The sequence below is a fragment of the Quercus robur genome, chromosome 2, assembly GCF_932294415.1.
Source record: "Quercus robur chromosome 2, dhQueRobu3.1, whole genome shotgun sequence".
Taxonomy (NCBI): domain Eukaryota; kingdom Viridiplantae; phylum Streptophyta; class Magnoliopsida; order Fagales; family Fagaceae; genus Quercus; species Quercus robur.
The window spans coordinates 63,581,256-63,605,107 of NC_065535.1; the positions used below are offsets into that span (position 1 = coordinate 63,581,256).

The 23,852-nt window shown below is 33.7% G+C and overlaps 3 protein-coding genes across 6 annotated transcripts; 1 reads left to right on the forward strand and 2 right to left on the reverse strand.

Annotated features, from left to right (window-relative positions):
- Nucleotides 1-4,985: 4,985 nt before the first annotated feature.
- LOC126701763 (uncharacterized) lies at nucleotides 4,986-6,452 on the reverse strand. The gene is made up of 2 exons (XM_050400117.1): nucleotides 5,734-6,452; nucleotides 4,986-5,229 (listed from the first exon to the last, which is right to left on the reverse strand). Exons 1-2 carry the CDS (start codon nucleotides 6,450-6,452, stop codon nucleotides 4,986-4,988), a joined length of 963 nt encoding a protein of 320 aa, XP_050256074.1.
- A 10,727-nt stretch (nucleotides 6,453-17,179) lies between these two features.
- LOC126714432 (protein CHLORORESPIRATORY REDUCTION 7, chloroplastic) lies at nucleotides 17,180-22,092 on the forward strand. Of its 4 annotated transcripts, none has more exons than XM_050414583.1 (3): nucleotides 17,180-17,374; nucleotides 18,283-18,425; nucleotides 21,735-22,092. In XM_050414583.1, the coding sequence occupies exons 1-3, from the start codon at nucleotides 17,290-17,292 to the stop codon at nucleotides 21,936-21,938; spliced, it is 432 nt and encodes a 143-aa protein (XP_050270540.1). In that variant the 5' UTR covers nucleotides 17,180-17,289; the 3' UTR covers nucleotides 21,939-22,092. The 4 variants fall into 4 exon arrangements, with proteins under 4 accessions (XP_050270540.1, XP_050270539.1, XP_050270541.1 ...); XM_050414582.1 differs by having other exon boundaries at nucleotides 17,182-17,374; nucleotides 18,295-18,425; nucleotides 21,666-22,050; XM_050414584.1 differs by having other exon boundaries at nucleotides 17,182-17,374; nucleotides 18,295-18,425; nucleotides 21,735-22,050.
- Nucleotides 22,093-22,635: 543 nt separating this feature from the next.
- On the reverse strand, nucleotides 22,636-23,767 carry LOC126714433 (uncharacterized). The gene is made up of 4 exons (XM_050414585.1): nucleotides 23,603-23,767; nucleotides 23,342-23,535; nucleotides 23,137-23,242; nucleotides 22,636-23,018 (listed from the first exon to the last, which is right to left on the reverse strand). Exons 2-4 carry the CDS (start codon nucleotides 23,524-23,526, stop codon nucleotides 22,974-22,976), a joined length of 336 nt encoding a protein of 111 aa, XP_050270542.1. The 5' UTR covers nucleotides 23,527-23,535; nucleotides 23,603-23,767; the 3' UTR covers nucleotides 22,636-22,973.
- Nucleotides 23,768-23,852: the final 85 nt, after the last annotated feature.

Below are 23,852 nucleotides of genomic sequence, written 5' to 3' on the forward strand. Positions count from 1 at the left end.
ATGATGACTAGTAGGTGGATAAATTTTCTCAGCAAGTTTCTTAATTTGGTGTTTTCCCCCATTGACAACTCTATTTTATGTAAATAAACAAAGTATCTATAAAGATATGAGCATTAATCTTCCGAATTATTTAATGAAGAGAAAATGATAATATGTACATCTTTTGTTGCCAAGGTTTACGTTGGCTTTTTTAAGAAAATGATTTAGTTTACCTCTAATATTTTTTAAATTAAAATCTTCCTTTGTTTAAATAAAAAACTATTACGTCACTTACTAACTAAATAAAATATGGAGATTAAATCTCACTACAACTTACTATTATGTATTTAAAATAAAAAGAGATTTCCAATTAGAACAGTATTAGAAGTAAACCAAACCCTTAAGAAATATAAGTGAAAACTACAAGTGAGCATATATATTAATATGAAAATAGGAACTTGAAATATACATAAGAATCTGTTTGGCTTGAGCTTATAAATTTATATACAACTTTTTAAAATCTCTTTTTTTTTTCACTTCAACAAAAAGTTAGATAAATTATCTTAAAGGGAGTTATTTTCTCTCTACTAAAGCTACCCTAGGCCAAGAAATCAGAAAGTAAGAGGCTTTTTAATTAACGGTAAAGTTCCCTTTGGCTTGTTTCTTTCAAGAAAAGAGAGGAGAAAACATTGGTTTGGTTGGAGAGAGTGAATCTAAAAGCTGTGCATGTTTTGGGTGATGAGATTTAAAGGGTTTTTTTTTTTTTTTTTTTTTTTTTTAAACTTTTACTATAGTTGTTGAGTTTTTTAGTTTGTGTTGTTATGCTTGTGACTAGGCTACCTTGTTCTTTACCTTACAACATTAGTTTCTTCCCCTTTTGATAGTAGCGGATAGGCTCGTTCCCTCCATAGAGAGAGCACACTTTCCCAACTTTGTTTGAGTTGCCTAGGACAGAGTGAGCTTCCAATTGGTTTTTTAAGGCAAGAGCTTTACCGATGAGTTTGGAAATTAAGGGTGGGAAAATAGCTCATAGCACTAACACTATATTTTTTTGATAAACTAGCACTAACTTTATAGGGAACAAAAAATCTAGTAACATAATAAATTGTACCATTTGTGCCACAATTATTCATGCAATTGACGGTAATTAGTGGGGAAAAAGTGGCGAGTTTAGATAGGAAAATTATGGCAAAAATTGTGATTTTGTTTGTAGAAGTAGAAAAACTCTAAGTGTGTGTTCGGTATTGACTTAAAAAATCAATTTTTTTTACTATTTAACTTATTTTCGTTACTATTTATGAGTCTCATTATACTTTTTGGTATTATTTATAGATCTCACTGTACTATTTCAACTATCTTTTACCTTCATTTACAGTACTTTCAACAAAAAATTTTCAGTTTTAAGTAAATAAGTTGTTCCTAAACGGATCTTAAAAGAAAAAATTTCCCTATTCAACATATTTGAGCAAGAGTAATGACCCTTTCACATGCACATACACACACCTTTTTTTTTTTTTTTTTTTTGTTGCTAATTATGCACATACACACTCTTGCACAAGCACAAAAATGACTTAAAAATCTTGAGTCAAGAATGTGTGTATTTACTATTTAGTGAAGGTGTAACAAAATTTCCCCATCTGAACAAAGTCACGTCATATGTTAGAACTTAGAAGTAGGTTGACTCAGGTGGGGACAAAGAGAGTTGTTGAGGTCAATTAATGCTAATGGTGGACAGCTCTTTAGTCTTTTGGACGATGAGCTTGAGGAGAAAGTATAAGAACATGACATGCATTTAGTCCTTTTAGAAGTTTCGTGGATATTTTGAATATTTGGGGTGAATTTTAGTTATTCTAGTAATTCCAATAATATTTTGGTATTTTTAGTAATTTTTGGGTATTTTAGAATTGAATGATTTAGTAAATAATAGTTGGGTTTAATTGGGTCAATACTCATTTGAAAAAAATTAATAATTGAGTGGGTTTAGGTGGATTTTGCAACCCTATACTATTTAGAGGTCAATTTGGGTCTAATGGACTTTTGCTAGTCCACTATCTTGGACCAAATTTGTGGCCTGGGGTCTTGAACCCTAAAGACTAAATTGGTCATGAACAGCATACAATCTATCCCTGTTTTACTTCTGCAAGAAGATATTTTAATCTTTTGTTTTATTTAATTGAATTTAAATATTTTCAATGTTCATTCAGTTAATGTACTCTTAACTCAATGAACATTCTTATGCTAGTAGCTAAATAACAGATGTCCAGACTTATGATTTTTTAAAAAATTTATTTATTTATATTTTTTGGATATAAGACTTATGGTCTTAATATGTGTAACATATGGGTTGATTGGAAAGAAAATCAAATTTGTATATTTTACATGGGGCTGTAAACGAGCTGAACTTTGTCGAGTAGTGCATGTTCAAGCTTGGCTCATCAGGAAAAATCAAAAACTTGAGCTTGGCTTGAGCTTGTGACAAGCCTAAAAAAAGTGTTTGAGCTTGAGCTCGACTTGGCTTGACTTGATTAATTAGTCAAGCCAAACTCAAGCTTGATATCAAGCTCAAATTCGAGCTCAGGTCAAGTTTGAGCTTGAGATCTAAAAAAATTACATTATTAAATGCCTAAATCTCTAAAATAAAAAAAATAGTATACTCATTTTATCATGCATCTAGTCTTACTTATGATATTAGCTATTATTCAAATTAATAATTTATATAATTAAATTCATTCATTCATCATTTCTTATCTACAACTTCAGCAATTGTTCAAAATACAATTTTTATATTTATGTTAGATGGTGAAGGACTAGAAAAATACATGTTTGTAACTATTATGAATGAGAAAATACTAATATGTTTCATAACTTTAATTTAGATAATTGTTAGGGAAGAATTATATGTGGCCTACTTAATTATTTATTTATTTTTAAATATAATTATAGTCTAAAGTGGTTATTGATCAGTTTAAAGGGAATGAAAAAATTAAGGTAATATAGGTAGTGATCTCATGATAGCCATGTCATTGTAAAGATATGTGTAATGAGTATATATAGCTAACACATATAAATTTATAAATGAGTCTATGCTTGAATTGTTGTGTATCAAGCTTAATAGCTCATGAGCTTGTTCGTGAACAAATTTTTTTGCTTGGGCTCGGCTTGTTTATTAAACAAGTCTAAAACTAAGGCTCAAGCTTAGCTTATTTATAAACAAACAAACATGAACAAGCTTTTTATCGAGCCGAGCTCATGTTGTTCATGATCAGTTTGGTTCATTTACAGCCCTAATTGCATATTAGGGCGAACCAAACACCCCCTTAAGACGGCTCTTATCTGAACATGGTGCATTTTGTATTGCCTGCTTGTTTGTTTTATTCCCCAGCATATCTTACTCTAATCAGTGCATGTGGCTATAATTTGAAGGTAGTTAAGAAACTATCAAAGTTTGATAAGTATATTAACATAACAGTCAACTGCCTCCTCTGCTTCATTAGTACTATTACAACTCAGAAAATCATTATATGAACTTAACTTAGGAAAAAACTCTTATGAGCCAGGTGTTGGATAATTTATTTGACTTTAGTTTAGTGATGGAGTAAATCTTCCTATATAGATTAGTATTGTTATTTATTTGTATTCAATATAATTCCTATGTTTTAGGATAGAATTAGTTCCTATGTTTTAGGATTTGTTGATGAGGTTATCTCATCCTCCACTATTTTATGTATGTTGAATGCATTAATGAGAATTAAGCATAAAATTAACCAAAAATGTCTATTTCCTCTCTCAAGTTCAGGAGATTGGTCATCTCGAATTGACTACACTATCTTTTATTTCCCGATTCACTACAAGAACAAATTAAGAATGCATTATGGTGATGACTTTAAAGTGTGAGAAATTAGAATAATGGTTATTCCGTTTGGCATTAGTTTATTGTGTTTTTTTTTTTTTGCTAAAAGTAGCTTAATGTATAATTTATACTTTTAAAAAGTGAGATTTTAAAATTTGTATATAAAAAAAGCTAAAACTTAAACAAAAAAGAAAGTTCCAAATAGCTGTTGACATCTTGCATTCCGTTGCACCATGCAAGATGTCAAACTGGTTCATCAAAAGATGTGTGTGGGAGCTCGAAGACCGAGGAAGGGAACGTTAAGCTGTGGTTGTTCTTATTGAGGTATCCTAAGTCCAAAGAAGGGGCCTGCCTGAGGAGAGAAGGAGATAGACATTAGAACAAGAACATTGAGAGAATAGCGTGAACAGTGTTTCATTTTGTGTATTATTTGCCTCCTCGAACAAGCTTGTAATAAGCCTGTTACATACATTAATCCATGATCTTTAGTTTTTCTTCCTTGTTTTTGTCCTCTGGCTAAACCCTTCCTTTTTGTTTGATCCACTATTTTACAAATATATTGATTTGGGCCAAGTTGAATTATGCAAACCTCACTATTCTAAGTGGGTTTGGGCTATTTGATATTTGAGTCCTTACAATGTGAATTACAATGAGGTAACTACGTATGCTGATTGAATTTCATTCAAGACAAGAAGCAAAACAATATCATGATACAAAAACAAAAGTATTAATCACAGATTGGTGCTACATGATAACCTGTCTCAGATGAAACATTTCCAGAAGACTAAAGGAAAAATATAAAAAAGAATGACTGAAGAGGACTTTATGAAGAGACATATCAGCCACAAATATTTCAAGTGATAATGAAATATTTGAGAGAGATATGTACATGAATCTTCTCTTTGACAATCATAGATCCTCTTTCCTCCCATCACTTTTCGTCACTGAAAGGTGAAAACAATCGCTCTCACATACATAGGTGCAGAGAATGCTTAGGTACATGTTTGAATCACACTATGCACAATGATTTAAATCATGTTTAGGGGAGAGGAGGCCCATCTTGAGATCTAGAGCAAGTGTCTAGTTAGGTAGTCATTCTGAATGAAGTGGGAAAGTCACATAGTGATCCTTATAGAACAATTATATAGAAAAATCTCTATCTACAACAACGTGGGAAACAAGAAAGGCGAGAAAACCATTTGATCCTAGCAGGCTTTGAGGTCATTTGCAGTTTTAGAGGCTGCGATTTTTGTAGAAGCTGCTGCTCGGGTTGCTGGATTTCCAATTCCAATGTCCTGGGGCTATTTACTGCACTATCACCTGCATAACTGGAAAAAACTAATCTATCATTGCAAGCACATATTTGAATAACTGCAAAAACCTCTGCAGATTGTATATGGCTATCAACCAGGTCAAATCAATCAAGATATACTAACATTTGGAGTGTATTTAGATATGTATAATGGAAAAAAGAATATTTCAAATGTGAGAATGAAGAAATCAAATCAAAGAAGACACCAAGGTCCAGAATAAGTGAATAACTGTTTTTTTTTTTTTTTTTGGTGTTAAAGAACCTAGTTCTTGGCTAGACTCCAAAACCATTTTTAATTGATTACAATGAAATGATATTGCATGCTTCCTAGGAACAGTAATTGCTAAGCCACACAAGAAGTGAACTGCTTGAGAAACATTAAAGTTGGAGCACAATGATCACCTTAATTTCTTCCTAATCTATATAGTTCCCATTAAATTTGAGAGAACCTTCACATACTTACACATTGTATGTTAGAATTCACACATTCATGAATCTTTGTGTGTGTCACATTTAAACTTATATACAAAATGGCATGCATTGAAGTTGAGATAAGATTATTTCTATCTAAAAAGTATAAAATATAGCTTACATAGGGAAATTGAAGGACCGGGTGCTGTTATCACTCGCATCAGAATGGTAAGAGAGATTAAAAAAGTTTTGGAACCCCCCAGCAGGATTCACTCTTTCCTTTCTATCATCTCCTGGAGATTCCTTCCTAACTACCTTTGTGGTTTCATTTAATGCTTTGGTTACTCCAGAATCCTTCTCCACATTGGCACTCTTGCTTTTATCATGCTCTGATTCTGTAAAATGGGGGAAGGTAGCTGGAATAGTTATCAATTCATCCGTCCTTGTTAACTCTTGAGATCTATTGAACATAATAAAATGATCTCTTGAGAAGCTGTTATTTCCGATGTGAATACTAAATAATGATTCATTCGAAGCATTGCTCCATTCCATTGGTGTTGTCGGTTTACTAGCAAATATTGATGATGGAATTCGATTTGGATCATAGCCTGCAGGCCGCCCCACCAACTGAATTGGAGGTAATTGTGTAGTTGATCCACTTTGCGTACTCCAAATAGAGGAAGATAAATTATCTATTGATGATGTTGGTCCTTGTGTCTGAAGGTCAGGTTGTTTAGATTCAAGAGAGTGGCTATTAAGAACTTTCTCAATTGCATCTAGATTTTCTGAAGAGCCTGACCTGCTATGAGTTACAGGGTCCACTTCATTTGGAGGGACATCAAAATGAACCTTTTGATTCTTACTATTTTCACTCTTACAACTATGATCCATGGCATCCATTTTTCAGTTAAAACCAAATCCTTAAAGTTCCAACTTGCAACTAGTATTCATACTGCACAACCAGAGGGGAAAAATAAACAAAGCAATTACAAATGTTAGACTTTACAACCCAATTGTGATAGCATAAGTGCCCAATGAAATTAGTGTAGTAATGAAGATCAAAACAAGCATTCTTTCACAAGTTAAACCATGCACATAAATGCCATAACATGATGTCCCTAGACCACTGCAAGACAAAAAGAACTATGATGTGAAATTCAATAAACTTCGAGCTTGATGGCCTAGGTTTCTCACAAAATAAGCCAACTATTAACTCGGGCTTATCGAAACAAAGTTGCATCAGGGTAGAGTTGTATACAGTGGTTTGCTCAATGGACATCAAGTACTTGACAATCTAATCCTATTTGGGATTTATTATTTATGAGAAATCCAAATGTTAATAATGAGTTTTTTTCCAACCTGCCCAAAAAGAAAAGGAAGAAAGAGTTTTTGCAACCAAATAACTAGAAGTGCTGCATCCTGTTACATTCTTCGCAATTCAATGCATCACAAAATTAAATAAAGGTTAATAATTGGAAGCTTCACATTATCTTGGATTTAAGGCAAATGGGTTTTGTGCATGCAAAGGCCTTGAACACCAAATAAAACACCATAATAATCAACATAAGTAAACAAAGCAAAGCATACCCGAATCTTCGACAACCCGTCGAATTATTGCCCCTCAACTTCTTCAGTTAAAACACCCCTTCAATCAACCACAAAATCCAAAAAAACCAAGCTATTTTAAAAATCTCAATCAGCCACAGTACCACCCAAAATACTCATACAAATTTGGAAAAGGCATTGCCTTTAATGTATGAGTAAATTTGGAAAATGCCTATTATGTGAAATGTAGAGAGAAGCGTGAGAGAGAGAGGGTAGTTAGGACTTAGGAGTTTGGACTAGGCAGGAATCGGAAATAAAAGAGAGTGCAATGAACAACAAACAACAAACAAGGAGCTTTTGGTTATTTTTGTTAGCTTATGAAAGGGAAATAAGGGAAGGCCAAGAGAGCAACTCGGGGTTTAGAAATTATGGAACGAAGTAACAAACTCTTGTACACATTGGAACTATTTCTAAGGATGATACATACAAATAGTACTAAATTACTAACACTCTCTCTCTCTCTCTCTCTCTGTGGAAGGAAGGAGTTCAGTTAGACAGTTTGATTGTTATTTATTAGTTTTTTGGGGCCGACCACCTCAGCATAAAAATGAAAAGACTAAGGAAGACCAAGATATATATATGTCATTTGACTAACCTCGTACATTAACGGATTCATAATATGTTTTACCTTGTTATAACTTATAACTGGTATGACCTCCATACAGAACCAGAACCAAAGCCAGAATCTTCTTACGCAATGTATCAACAAATAAAAAACCTTCTTATGCAATTTGTTTTTTTTTTTGCCAACAAATTAATTGAGATGATTGGTGGGTTGATCATGTTGGCGTGAGCCTTAAGCTTACTATTTACCTATTAAAAAATCTACTAAGGATTACCATTATTAGGAGCATGTATGATCGGGGTGGGTTCAGTTTGGATTATTGTCTAATCTAACTTAATCTTATTGTGTTGAGAAATCTCCAAACCAACTTAACCTATGGTACCTCTAAAAGCCAACCTAACCATAGAGATTAAAGTGGATTGAGTTGGGGCTATTGCCTAAAAAAATTGGGCTTTCATTAATTTTCTTTGTTTGTTGATAATTCGATATTTACATTAGGGGAGGGTGGATTTCAATCCTGGACATCTCAATTGGAAACATTAGAAAGAGCTAATTGAACTAGAGCTAAGTAGGGAACTGCATAACCCAACGAGCTTTGGGCAAGTCAGGTAGGTGCGGTTCGGTTGCTAGGCTCAAGCCTGTTTCGTCTTCGAGTCTCACTTGCGTAACTTGACCTACTCGATCTTAAAATCGATTTTTTTTTCCCTTTTGAGTTTTTGCTCCTTTGGCAGGCTTTATAGGTTTTTCCTTTTGAGTAAATAAATGTACCATTTTTACAAACAATTTTCCCATAATGGCCTTGACTATTATGTTCATACATAAAAGTATGACATTACATTCTTAATATAGTGTTTTGAAACCAAAAAGGAAAAAAAAATTATATTATAAATTCCTTCTTAACATATAGGGTTTCATTTCATAATTTCTTTCTCAGCCAATTTACACCTCTTGAAATTTTCCTAATGCAAATTCATCTTTTGAAAAGCTAAGTTTCATTTTGAGTCATGTTTTTACACGTGGCATATTTAATTTAGTTAAATTCTCATCTAATTTAAGTTTCATTTTGAATTATCCACATGATTTATGGAGCCCAAAATAACAATTCTTCAAATCAATCCCAATTGCTTGTAGGATACATGGGTATCTGTTGGAGATAATAGTGGGATATGGCTTTGGACTTGGTATCATGAAACAAAGGGATTCAAGGCTGCCCCCAAGTTGTGTTAAGAGTCAGTTTAGTTGGATGAGGACACATTTGTTTGGAACTTAAGCACAAATCATCAGCAACTGGTGACAGCTATTCTTTCCAAAAACGACAGAAGTTTCCTTCTGCTGACAAATTTTAATCGAATATATTGACCAAATTTTGAATGCAAGACTACATTAATGTGGCGTTTGGTACAGAGAAATCCACATTACTCCTGGCATCCAGATTCCTAGGAATGTGATTCCTTACAATCTAGATGCCTAGGAATGTAGCTATTCCTATGTTTGGTTTCATTGGGAATCTTTTAAAATTCCTAGGAATGTAAGACGATAATATTTGGTTTATTTCCAAGAATCTTAAATGAATTATTTATTTTTCCCATTCTATCCTTAAGATTTAAATATGAACTACTAAGTCTTTTAAAAAAAAGATCTTCCTCTAAATAAATAATGAAAAACAAAATATAAACTATTAATAATTTGTTGAGCAACACACATAACAGCAAACGTGAATACCTAGCAATAATGGAGGGTCCCCTTCAAACTTTTTTTTTCTACACGTGAAACCTAAATAGAACTTTGTTAAAGAATATATCAACAGAGTTATCTATCTTGTTTATGTTATTTTGGCGGGAAAAGATATTGATGATTTGTTTTATATTTTATCTTAATTGCTTAAATGATAAGGGAAAAGGGTTAAAATTGTCAATTTATAAAAAAAATACAATTTCCTTTAAGATTGGGAATCTAGATACCTACCTGTTTTAAAGGAAATCCACATTCCTAATAAAAGGGGGTTTAAAGGGAGAATCCAGATTCTCCTGACATCTAATTTCTTAGCATAATTTGCAACCAAACATAAGAATTTTTAATCATTCCTAGGAATCCTAAAATATTACCTCGTACCAAACGCCACATAAGGGTCCATTTGGTTTGAGGGGTGGAAAAGTGGAAGGATAGAAAATTTTGGGAGGATGGAAAAGTGAGAGGATAGAAAAAATTTAATTTTCCCTCATGTGTGTTTTATTGGAGGGATGAAAAAATAGAAGGATGGAAAACTCTTTTGTTTGATTGAGAGGAAAAATGAGAGGATGGAAAATGAAGTAAGTATAAATTTACAATTATGTCCCCATTAAATAAAATAAAAAAGTAACACATTTTTTATTTAAAAAATTGTGTATGAAGTATGAACACTTCAATTTTTTTTTTTTTTAAAAAAAGGAGTAATAGTTAAAGGAAGATGAGCACTTAAAAAAAAAAAGAAGAAAAAAAAAAGAAAAAAAGGAAAAAAATCACAAAATTAAACAAAAAGGAAGATAGTTTTTGATAACCAAAAAAGAAAAAGAAAAAATAGATAGCAGTAGTATGACTGTACAACAAACTGGGATAAAAATCAGAAGAGAAAAAAAGAAAAGAAAAAAAGAAAAGCCAAACTGGCATAGAAACGAAAAACCATGTGCACTTGCACATGGGTATTCTAGTCTTTTTAATGCACTGAGTTTTCTTATCTAAGTTTTATCTCCATTTTGGGAAGAAAACATTTTGATGGGCTCGGAAAGAAAACACCTGGGCCCCACTATATGTTTTTTTCTCGAGTAATACTACAGCTACAAACTATTTTACAAAATTTTTACAAACTGATGATGTGGCCAACCTTTACTCATCACATCAGCAGTTTGTAAAATTTTTTGTAAAATAATTTGTATCTCTAGTATTATTCTTTTTCCTCTCCCCCTTCCAACCAAACATCCATTAAAAGGTTTTCTCTCCACTTTTCTTTCCTCAATTTTCCATCCTCCCTAAAATCTCTCCAAACAAACATACTCTAAAAGTCTAGGACCACAAAATTTTTATCACTTTTTGTCACAAATGTAATGTGATAGAGTTTAATTTTTCACAACTTCTTTCTTGAGAGACTTGTTTGGAAGTTAAAAAATTTTGTCAACCGTATACCGTGCTTAATAATTTTGAAAAGTTAATAAACAATAGTGTTTATTAATTTTTTTTTTTTTTTTTTTTTTGGAGGTGATACTATTTATTAACTAAAGATAAAAATAAAACGTTACCAGGATGAAATCAACGTATTTTATACATACAAAGTTTTTGGGAACAAACTTCCTACAATTATTCAATCTGTATTTATTATCATAGCCGTTGCTTTCCTTTTGTGTTTGATTTCCTCATCACACGGGAATGACTTTCTGATTTGGTTGATGAATTTTCCTTAACAGATATGTTAAATGGTCTTTCCTTATTTTTTGGTCTTCAACAGATAATTCCATATTGGGGAGACACGGATTATTTTTTATTGGGTGGTTATCTTCATTTTGGGCTTTTTTTTAACCCAAAATTATATATCCCTTTTTCATTTAGCTTCTTAAAAAAAAAAAAAAAAAAAAAATTGCAAATTGCAAATTACACTCTTAAAGTTTAGGAACTTTTGAATTTTACACCTTGAAATTTTGGGGTGTTTGGATTTTACATCCTAAAATTTCAAAATTGCAGGATGTAAAGTTCAAATACCCCCAAATTTTAGAGATAAAATCTAAATTCTGAAATATCATAAGGTAAAATCTAAACGCCTCTAAAAAAAAAAAAAAAAACTTCTTAGAAAGAGGTTGGGGATGGTAGCAGTAAAGTCTCACCAAGTCTTCTCCTTCCCCCTACAATATGCACGTAACTCATGATTTGTGGCAAGCTGGCAGCCATGGAAGGTAAAAATTCCCCTCCAATGACCCAATAGCTTCTTCCTTCTCTTCTTTTTTTTTTTTTTTTTTTTTTTTTTTTTTTTTTTTTTTTTTGACATCAATAATACACCCTTTATCAAAAGTTTTATTTTTTTACCGCTTCATTTAAAATAATATAAACAACTCATTAAAATAATAAATAAATAAAAACAACTTCCACAAACAACAAAAGCAATCAGCCACTTCATCTAAGGAATATTAAAATTAAAAAAAAAAAATGTGTAAGTTTTGAGCTACAGTAGACTGCCATTTACCTTTTGCCAAAATTTATAAAAATAGCAACATTGTTGTAGTATGTTTTTTGTGGAATGAGTTGCTAAAAATTGACTTTTTAGCTTTTAAGAGCTTTATTCCGAATGCTCTAAAACTTTCTATATCTATTCTCTTCTCTCTTCTCTCTTGAAATGTTCAAGTCTTCAGAATGTTACCGTGTTTGAATATTTAGATTTTTTCCATGGATATTTTCCTCCTACATGAACATGAGTCCCTCTATATAAGAATAGTTGCTAAAGATCACAATTCACAGACACACTACTCTGACATTTTTCCTCTCACTGTCTTATACTGAAAACTTTCTCTATATGCCTTCATGGTGCACACATAGTTAAATGTGTAAGTTTAAACCATAGAAAAAAATAATGCGCCAGTATTAAAGAATATCCTCAAACACTGCCAAAAAAAAAAGAAGAAGCCCAAAACAACATTGGGTGGGAGTTTTTTTTTTTAATTAAAAAAAAATGTCTGACCTATAGACCCAAATTTGCGGGTTGGATCAGGTTCCTACCTACCTACCTACCTACCTACCCAAAACTCGAACCAATCTCAATCCTAAGTTGAACTAGAATTGTGTATATTCATTAAAAATTGTGTACATTAAGTATACATAACTGAGTATATTCTTTAAAAAATGTGTATGAGTAATGTATAGAATTATTTACAATGTTGAAAATTGAGTACGTCTCTTCTTTTTTTTTTTTTTTTTTTTTTTTTTTTTCACTCTCGCACAGTGTATCCTCAAGGCTTTCAATTAGAGACTAATCACTATTCATGTTGGGTGGGCCCATGAAGGGGTAAAGCGCAGGTCAAGGAAATTCTTTTCAAAGTGCAGGTAGCAGGACTCAAACTGGGAGCACACCCAACCGAGCCCAGTACAAGCACCTTAAGACCGAGAGCCCAACCAACTCAGCCAACCCCTTGAGTTGAAAATTGTGTAGGTCAAATATACACAATTGTGTACATTTCTTGAAAAATGTCATATATTGAATGAACACAATTGTGTAAGTTTTTTGATAATATGCAATTTTTTTGAAACTTGTATATTTTATATGTACAAAATTGTGTACATTCTTTGAGAAAATATGCACGTTGAGTGTATATAATCGGGTACATTCTTTGATAATGGTGTGCAAGGAATGAATAGAATTATGTACATTTTTTATAATAAAAAAAAATGTGTAAGTTAAATGTACACCACTGTAAACATTCATTGAAAAATTGGCACGTTTAATGTACATAATTGTATAAGTTCTTTGAAAATTGTGTATATTAAATGTACAAAATTATATATATTCTTTGAAAATTGTGTAGATTAAATGTACAAAATTGTGTAGATTCTTTGAAAAATTGTGTACATTAAGTATAACTAACTGAGTACTTTCTATGAAAAATGTGTACGAGAAAGGTATAGAATTTTGTATATTCCTTAAAAAATGTGTACATTGAATATACAAAATTGTGTACATTGAAAGTACAAAATTGTGTATGTAAGGTCTCAATTTGTAACGACCCCAAAATGATATTGGGTTCGTACGTTAAAGGCCCAAACAATATAATTTGTAGAGCGTGGGCTTGAAAGACTAGGCCTTGGTCACCGGACAGTGGTTAGTCGTGGTACTCATGGTGGACGCATAGAGGTGAGCTAAAGTTATCCGTGGATCTTGTTCATGAAACTTAATGTTCTGATCCTTCCTTTCCCTTTTCTGGGTACCCTCTTTTCCGCCTCTCTTTCTTGGCGCATAAGTCTTCACATTATATAGTCATTCTCGGTTGATCTTGACCCTCCATCTGTTGATCAGGTAGGTACCTACTCGAGTACATGTCCCATCAGCCGCCTCTCCCCACTCTCTGTTAGTTGCAATAACCGAAACCACACTGTTCAGGAGTCTTTTCCCATTAATATGGTTAGGACGTTTGTGGGCACATTTAATGCGAAGGTGACGTCTTTACCTTGAACCACCCCCACTCCGTACCCCCACGTGAGTCCCATTCTACTCGCCTCTTCTTCTACTTTGGAGGCTGCCTTTGACGACATGTCGCTCTTCCCTTTGAAGTCTTGGGATGCCGAGGACAGGGTCATCCTCGGCTGCATCTCTAGGCTATTTGGTCTTTCACCACTTGTCCTCGGCAACTACTCTTCTCGGCACGGGCCCTGGGTCCTAATGGAAAGTAGGCTGGGTCATAAGTTCTCTGGCCCCACAGTGTACATTTTTTGAAAATTGTGTATGTTGAATATACACATTTATTTACATTCAACATACACATTTTTAAAATAATATACTAAATTCAATATATTTAATTTCCATAATTTTTCAAATAATGTACTAAATTCTATATATTTAATTTCCATAATTTTTCAAATAATGTACAATATTTTATACATTTAACATACACAATTTTCAAAGAATGTAAAAAAATTATGTACATTCAACATACATATTTTTCAAAGAAGGTATATAATTGTGTAAATTCAACGTACATAAGTACGTACACAATCATGTACATTCTACTTACACATTTTTCAAGAAATATACATCAAAGAATGTACACAATTTTGTACATTTAACGTACACATTTTTTAAAGAATGTACATAATTTTACACATTCATTGTACATAATTTTCAAATAATGTACTCACTTATATATACTCAACTTACACAATTTTTTATTTATTTATAAAATGTACATAACTATGTACATTCAACATATATAATTGTGTATGTATTTGAGCTTCGTGAGAGAGTGTAATTAAATGTGTGTGTGCTTTGCAATTAGTTTGTTTCTCAAAAAAAGAAAAAGAAAAAAGTGGGTGTTGTCTCACATTGATTAAGTGTAACTCTTTTCCATTGCTTAAAACCTCACTCTACTACTACAAGAGTTAGGACCTTTTGTAGTGGTACTTTGGGTTAATTAATATGTTTGAGTTTAGTGAGAGAGTGTAATTAAGTGTATGCGTGTGTAGGGGTGTTTGCGGTGCGGTGCGATTTTGAGCAATTTTTAGCACCGCACTTTGCGGTGCGGTTTAGCTAAAACCATAACTGCACCGTATCTTATTTTTGTGGTCACATATGTGGTACGGTGCTGTGTGGTGCAGTTTAGAGTTTAGCCAAAACCATAACCTAAACTGCACCACACCTCATTTTTGCGGTCATATATGCGATACTATGTATAAGATGCGATTTGAACAGTTTGAAGTTGGTATATTTTACAAATTTTGGGCTTTTCCTACATAGCCTAAAACTAATTTTTCCCTTTGTTTTGGGCCAAGTTTTAAACTATTGAGCTAGTTTTTCTTTATTTTGGGTTGGTTTTCCTAGTCAACACTTGCTAGGGTTATCAAACTTTTTTTTTGAAAACTAGGGATATTAAACTATTAATAATATATTTAATATTAAAAATAATTAAATATATTAATATATAGAGAGAGTGCGGTGCGGTTATGCTATTTTACGGGCGGTTTTGGTGCGGTTTTTGCAGTTTGTGCGGTTTGGTGAACACCTCTATGTGTGTGCGTTTAGCAGTTAGTTTATTTCTCAAAAAATAAATAAATAAATAAATAACATACATAATTGTGTAAGTTGATTGAAAATTGTGTATATTAATAAGTTTACATGTAGGAAGGGTGAGGCCGATTATGGAATGAAAACTGTGGGCCCAGCCCAAGGAGGACAAAAAGGCCCATTTGCACATCAATCTTGGCCCAACCCGCGGATTAGAGCCCAAAGTGGAAAGATGAAGAGGTTGACCTTCCGAGGAGCCCGAGGACCAAGCTTTCCTCAAGAATTACCAAGCAAGCCAATAGTACCAAAAGACAAGAAACCGAAGAAGGTGGAAGAAACGTGTGAGTAAAGAAGAAATGAAATATTTAGATAAAGTAGCCATTACCTCTGCATTTAATGCACTGTACCAACTCAGATGGCCACATTAATGAAAGAATGACCTCTAAACAGTGGTCTCACAGCTTGCAGCACATTTTACCACCTCTAACACAACTCTGATGGGACAAGCATCCAAAAGAAGGCCCTTAACTGTATAAGTGGAGGGTTAGGATGCAATCTAGAGGACTATATAAGGAAAGGAAACCCCTCCAAATGAGGGGGACGAGAGATTGAAAGAAAAGAGAAGAACTGTGTAGGGAAACCTTGTATCTGAAAAACTTGAAACTTTTTATAAACATTGACTCCTCGACCAGACTCAAGGTAGTGTTATTTTCAGATTTAGTACTTCTTTTTACAATTCACTTAGCCCTATCTCCACTAACCTAATAGTTGGACCATAAGAGAGCATTAAAATTGACCTTGTCAACCCATACTCTAATAAATTAATTACACTGGGCCTATAAAATCTAACTCCACTATTCTAAGTGGGCTTAGCCTTTTTTAGGCCCTTACAGTACACATTTTTGAAAGACTGTAAACGGTTAAACACTTAAACATAATATTTTGATTTCATCAAAATTAAGTCATAAGATTCAAAATAAATTTAACTAGCAATATATATATATATATATATTAATAGCTAAATCTTAGAGAAAATCCAATTAGACTTAATTGAATTCTCAATTTTGTACCACGTATCCTATTTAATTTTTAATTTTGTGCCAAGTGAATTATTAAGTGTAAAAATCAAAGAGTCCAAATCCAATTAGATTCTAAATTGAATTTCAATTGGAATCCAATTTTCTGCCAAGTGTACAACTAAGTTTTTAATTTTTGTGGCAAGTAAATTATTGGGCGCAAAAACTGAAAAGTCTAAAAACCAATTAAATTCTAAATCATATAATATATATATATATATATATATATATATATATATATAAGCTAATACCATATATAATTCATTAATTTGAATCTCTTCTAAAAAAAAATGTATAATTTGAACCTTATAATTGCAATTGTTTATAATTGTATCTGTGCATATGCACGAGGTTACACACTATTTTAAACTAAATCTTAAAATCCAAAATTAATTGAACTAACAAATTTAAATAATTATTTCTAAAACTATTGGATCAGAGATCACTTGGGTTATACTTTTATTAATTAGAACCCAACCCAATCCAAACCCACCCAAAAAAAAAAAAAAAAAACCCACAAAACTTGAAGCATCGGATTGGGTCGAGTTGTTAAGTTGGTGGGCTGAATGTGCACGGTTACAACTGGAGCCCAAGAGGGTAGTTTTGAAAATATAACCAAAAAAAAAAGAAAAACAACAGAGGGTAAGACATGTAAGGCAGTTGGAGGTTCAGTTTGTTTTTGTAACGTTATCTACAACATTTTTGTTGGTACATATAATATAAGCTCTCACCCACATTTCATTTTTAAGCTAATGAAGAAAGATGTTGAAAATCACAGGCAAACTGGTTTCAATGGAGGGAGCTTTGGAGAAGCAGCTGTTCATCAATGGAGTTCAGAACCTCAGTTGTAAGCTCTATTCTTCTCTTTGAACTGCTTATCAGTTTATTAGCTCTCTTGATATTTGTACTATGACAGTCCACGTATGTTTCTTAACTTTATGTAAGTGTGAGCATGAAATGAAAGAAGATAAGGTAAGTCTTGGTGATGAATCTGATCATTTAATAAGATGTAATGGGGCACTAGGTTCTGAGTCAATGATTGTTACATACATGTTTTCCTACTGGTTGCATAGGATTCAAGATAAACTTAAGAATTGGAAAACAAAGAAAAGGGGACCTTATTGAAGCAGTAAACTGTGACTGTGAAAGTGAAATTGCTAATGTATTGTAATATTAAACAATGAACATTGATTTAAGTAGAGTTGTCAAAAATCTATAAAAAGTACAGTTCTCAAATTACGATAGCCTGGATGGTACTTTGTCAAGAAGAAAATGACCTCAAAAGTCAAGAGACACAGAACAACTTTGTATGGAGTTGAAATATGCTAGCAAGCGTGAGGTCGCTAATAGGAAAGTGCATGTTATTAATCAAAGCATAATTTGGAGCAACTTAATGAATCATGACAATGCTAACAATGACTAGATTGGAAAGTATACTGTTCATATTTGATAAAATCAACAAAAATTCAACATTATTTACATTGCATTGTAAACTTATAAAAATAGAGTTTGTGACTTCCTGAATAATACAAGGTGGATGTGAGTTCAGACATTTAATGTTACAAGGAATCCCTCAAGACAAAGTCTTAGCGTTCTCCTCTGTTTAAAAGAAATGGTGAACATGTTAAAAAGTTCCCTTTTGAATAATGTACTTCAATTACTAGCAGAAACAACACCACTAGTTACCTTAAATATATCAGAGAGTATATTTGATTACCTAAGGAAGAAACGTTGTGCAATTCAAAATGATAGCAGCATCACACGCAGGTAAAGAAGCAAGACAACATATTCGAAGTCCATCAATTCACACAAGACCGGCGAATGTAACTGCATACTGGAATTCTTCAGTCCATCCCAATCTGCCTAAAATGTCAAGCAATAACAGACATGCATTAAAGGTAGCTTACTTCTTTGCCCCCTTGTCAACAACAGAAACACATTGAAGGTTCATCTAATATCCTTGTTCTTTGATTTCTTAGACAATAGATATCCTTATCCTCAAACCTTCCCATGCATTAAGTGAAACCAATAAGTTTTTTGTATATGTATTACATATGAAAATCTTTAATACATAATTTTTTATCAAGCAACAAGAAATAGCAAACTGACAAAAAAGTGTCCAAGTCCCCGAGCTAATTTTTCTTCACCAAGATTTGGATACACAGATGGAAATGTCACTCTTAATCTTATAGTGAAAGGAGCATATCAGAAAGGATTGAAAAGAAATATCTATGTATTAAGCTAGTTGAAAAGACTGGATATTCTGTATATTGTATATATCACAAACTATACGCAGGGCTCTTTTATACAGCTCTATTGTTCAAAAAGTACAATACAGTGGTACTAGTAAATTCAATCTAGACTGATTATAATGGTTTGGGCCTATTGGACTAAGGATATATTCTAACAGTCCCAGCTAGAGGAAGTGGCCTGGTAGATGGAACTTGGTGAAGATGTATGCCAGCTAATCATTAGAGGAAATCGACCACAACTGCATGTGAAGTAACCTAAAGCTATGATGACAAGAAAAAATCAATCCCAGTGTGTTTAATTTGTTCATGGAAGATGTAATTGATCGCAGTTTGGATTGAAACCTGTTTTTAAATAGATAGTGACTATTGTGGGTAAGGAATTTTCCCAAATCTAGAAAAGCCATAGAAGTTTTGATATTATATCAGCAAGTGCCTTGTATTTGACTTTTGTGCTAGATTGAGCAACCACAGTTTGCTTCTTGCTATACTAGGAAATGAGAGAGTCGTTGAGCAAGAAGCAAAATCTTGTGGTGGAACGACAATCTATAAGGTTTCTTGCCTAGTTAACATTTGTAGAGGCACGGATCATCAAAGGTGACAGTGAGAAGTTTAGGCCACAAAACAAGTGCGTTTCAAATGGTAAAGAATGCAGAGAATTATGGAAAAATGGGAAGATGATGGCGTTGCCATGAATTTGTTGATGATATCTACTGCATATGAGATATATAGATGTATAACTGTGAGATACACTATACTCCCAAAGAACTTTCTAGAGCGGGTAGCGTAATGAATAGACTCCCCATCATGAGCATTGGGTCGAACATTAGGCTCAAGAGGTGTATCATATGTCTTATTGTCAGTAAAATCAGCTCGAGAAAGAAGCTTTGTGTTATCTTTTGCTTGAGTGAGATAGTAACCATCAAGAGAAGAGGATACCTCAAGACAAACCAAAGCAATCTCAAATTGTTAATTGAGGAACTACTTGAGCTTGTGAATGCCCCACAAATATTTACCAATAATCATGTCATCAACATAGAGCAAAATAAGAATGGTGCCATGGTTTGCGCATCTAATGAACAATGTTGAGTCATAAGAGCTAGCTGAATAACTGAGCTGGGAATGGTTGAGCTGAATTTAGCAGACCAAGCACGTGGTGCTTGCTTTAGTCTATATAATGCTCTACAAATCTGACCTATTATTGAGGATGTCATAAGAGCTAGCTTAATAACCGAGCTAAGAATGGTTGAGCTGAATTTAGCAGACCAAGCACGTGGTACTTGCTTTAGTCTATATAACGCTCTACAAATCCGACCTATTGTTGGGGATGTCATAAGAGCTAGCTGAATAACCGAGCTGGGAATGGTTGAGCTGAATTTAGCAGACCATGCATGTGGTGCTTGCTTTAGTCTATATAATGCTTTACAAATACGACCTATTGTTGAGGATGTCATAAGAGCTAGCTGAATAACCAAGCAGGGAATGGTTGAGCTGAATTTTGCAGACCAAGCATGTGGTGCTTGCTTTAGTCTTATAATGCTTTACAAATCCGACCTATTGTTGAGGATGAGAAAATCCTGGAAGTGGCTGCATATAAACTTCCCTGCTAGATCCTTATTGAGAGAAATTCTTTACATCCATCTGAGAGTAGTCCCTGTGGAAAGTGAAAACCACTGCAATGAGAGTGCAAGCATAGGAGAGATGGGTGACAAGAGCAAAGGTCTCTTTATAATTTATGGCATACTCCTACATAAATCCCTTAGCTATAAGACATGCTTTGTAGCATTCAATAGAGCCATCTGAACAAGTCCTGAACTCCCACTTGCATCTTATAGTAGATTTTCCTGGAGGCAGATCAACCATATCCAACACCTTGTTTTTGTTAGTACATCCAATTTCTGCTTCATTTCTTGTTGACGTAGAAGGTTAGATGAAGCCTCATGAATGGTGTGAGGTTTGTATAAGGTGGCTAAGGCATGATAACAATAATCACGAAGGTGGATTGGTGGAGCTTTTACCTGAGAAGATCAATGTTGTTCGCTTGAAAGAGTGCAAATTGGAAGTCATCTGGGATGTATGGTTGATAACCAATAGTTCATGAAAGGGATGCAGTAAGTTTTACAAGTGGCATAGTATGCTAATGTATAGCCAAGTTATTCACTAATGTCAATTTAAGAGTTATTGTAGTTGAGAGTTAGCATAGAGCAAAGTATCTGTACCAAGATATCATGTTAACTATTGTGCTTAAGTGGGAGATTTAAGTATATGAGGGTGATAACATCATAACTTGGTGATATTTGACCCCTGAAGAATTGTTTGCTTTACAATACCGATTGTGTTATTTGGTGATGTTTGCAACCCTTGAAAAAGATATAACTCTTCAAAGAGGTGTGACTCTTGGTGAAGGTAAATAACCTTTGGCAAAGGTTGCAACTGTTAAGATAGACAACTCCCCACAAGATTGTAAACCATCCATGAAGTGGCGTATGCTCAACTATAAATAAGGGGGATGGTGTGAGCATTCAGGGTCATTCTATTATCTTTTCATACATTTCCTCGTGGGATTAGGATCAACATAGCTCTAATGCTACAAAAAAACTGAAAATTCTGTACATTTTATATGTCATAAAGAATATAGAGGGGGCTTTTATATAAGGCTTACTGATCTAAGCCTGATAGTACAAGCAATAGAATGTAGTATAAGTGCAATACTGTACAGCATAGAATAGAGGCACTAATACATTGAACCTACTATACTAACTATAATGGGCTTAGGGCTGTTGGGCCTAGGATATACTCTCAACACTAGTTTAGATTTTAAAAATAACTATTTTCAGATGCATATCTTATTACAAGTGCCATTTTCAATTCTCTGTACATTGTTTTCAGGTTTATGCAATTAGAAGAAGTAGGAAATATCAGAAGAGTGAAACTTATGTTCTAATGGAACGAGGACAGGAAGAGAGATTTGTTTCTGAGGAAGAGTTAAAGGCGAAGTTGAAAGATAGGCTGGAAAACTGGCCAGGCGAGGCCCTCCCTCCAGATCTTGCCAGATTCGAAAACATTGACGATGCTGTTTTGTTCCTAGTAAAGTCTGTTTGTGAACTTGAAATCGATGGAAATGTTGGTTCAATCCAATGGTATGAAGTTCGTTTGGATTGAGAAAATGTTAAATTTGCCTGTTCTAAAGATGATGGAACCATGCTACATATAATTTTGCTACAACTAAGAAATAGTTATAATATAGAGCAGCCATAAAATTCATTCTATGTAAGTTGGACATGTTGAGATAAAGGTTTGACTACAATTTACTAAAGTTTGCAAACAATAAAGAAAATATTCCTAGGGAACTTCATAGAGGCCAGCTTTACATCCTTAAAACCAAGTATTCACCCCACATTAAGTAAGCAAAAATAGAATATTAAAAAAATAGTATTCAAAACTTTCTCCAGTTTGGGTCCTACCGTCCTAGGGAAAGCAAAACTGAATTGCCAGTCTGGGTTATGTTTCTCAAGTTCTTAAAAGCTGGAATGAATTTAATGTTGCTTGTGGGCATTTTATGGAACTTTTATGCCTGCCTGTTGTACTAGTTGTCCTGCCTAGCAGGCTTTTCTCTTCTGGTTTGAATAAAATTTCTTACTCCATCATCGAAAGAAAATACAGAATTTAGAAAGGAGAATAGACATCCTTTTTAACTATGATTTTATTCAATGCCCGCGACTGAGCAATGCATTGTGAAGTGGGCTGTTGCCTAGACATGACTTAGAACTGTTTCATAAGAGTGTGTACTGCACCTTTAGCCTTCAGTATATAGGCTGTACTAAGGTTGCATTGTGTTCACCAATCTTAGGACTAGTCAAGACTCAATAGTACTCCTAGTTTTCTTCATTTGCATTCTTCAAAACAGGTACAAACCCACGTGTAATATGTTTGACTCGTTTCCCTGTCAATCATTTTCTTCAACAGAAGCATTTGCACATAGACTCTAAATAGTGAACAACTTCCTTATTACAAAACTGCAATCAAATTACATATGAAGCCTCAGAGAATTACAACATTACACGCATCTTACTCAAATGGAAAGCAATAGGGTTTCTGCACATACAATCCCATCAAATGTTCTTGAATTTGATGACATCGTTAGGATCAAGAAATCCATCTGATCTTGAAGCATTTATCCAACAGCTTTAAACTTCTTCACTTTTCAACGAGACCCGCATCCTGAACACGCAAGTCCTGGATCTAAAGCAATGACACAAACAACACAAATAAGAAGAAAACAAATGGGTCAATTATCTGAACCCCAAACTCCAAAGTTTGCTAAAAGAAAAGTTCCATAGTTCAATAACAACTTATATACCTTGGTTTGATTTACACTAGGTGGTAAAAGCATGCCACCTTTTCTGCTTCTGGCAAGAAGGCCTTTTGTAACTGGGGACATCATCGAATCAGTTGGGCTTCTATACCTGCCAAAGAAATACACACAAAAAAAGTTACAAATTGCAATACTAAACATGAAGTGTATTGCTAGAACTGTAGGAAACACTGAAAATTAAAAAGTGTACCTTTCGGGGAACTTGAAAGCCTTGGGGACTTTAAGGCGTTCTGGGGTGCTGGGTTTGCGCAAATCATTGCCGGGATTTCGATTGTTTTCATCAGTTTGTTGAATCTGGGGTGGTGTTTTACAGTCGATAATGGTGTTTTCTGGTTGGATTGGGCTCTTGGGAAGCATAGTGAGCACGTTCTCCATTGAATTTACCTCTTGAAGAAAAGTACTAATTAATGTCAGACCTTCTTGGTGAGAGATAGGGATTAAGAAGTATAACCTCTGATCAGAGAGAGAAAGAGAAGAGAGGGAGAGAGTTTTACATATACTGGAACTCTCAATTGTAATAAGCTTAAAGCGAAATTTAATGTATGAAGGAAATTTGAGTGGTAGAGATAACCGTTGATGGGGGTGGTGCTGTTTGGTTGGTTCAACGGTCGAATTTAGGCTTTGGATTTGTTTGAGGATTCAAAATAAAGTTGCCCGTTGAGGTTGCTGAGGGACAGAGTGAGAAAGTATATCCTGCTTCG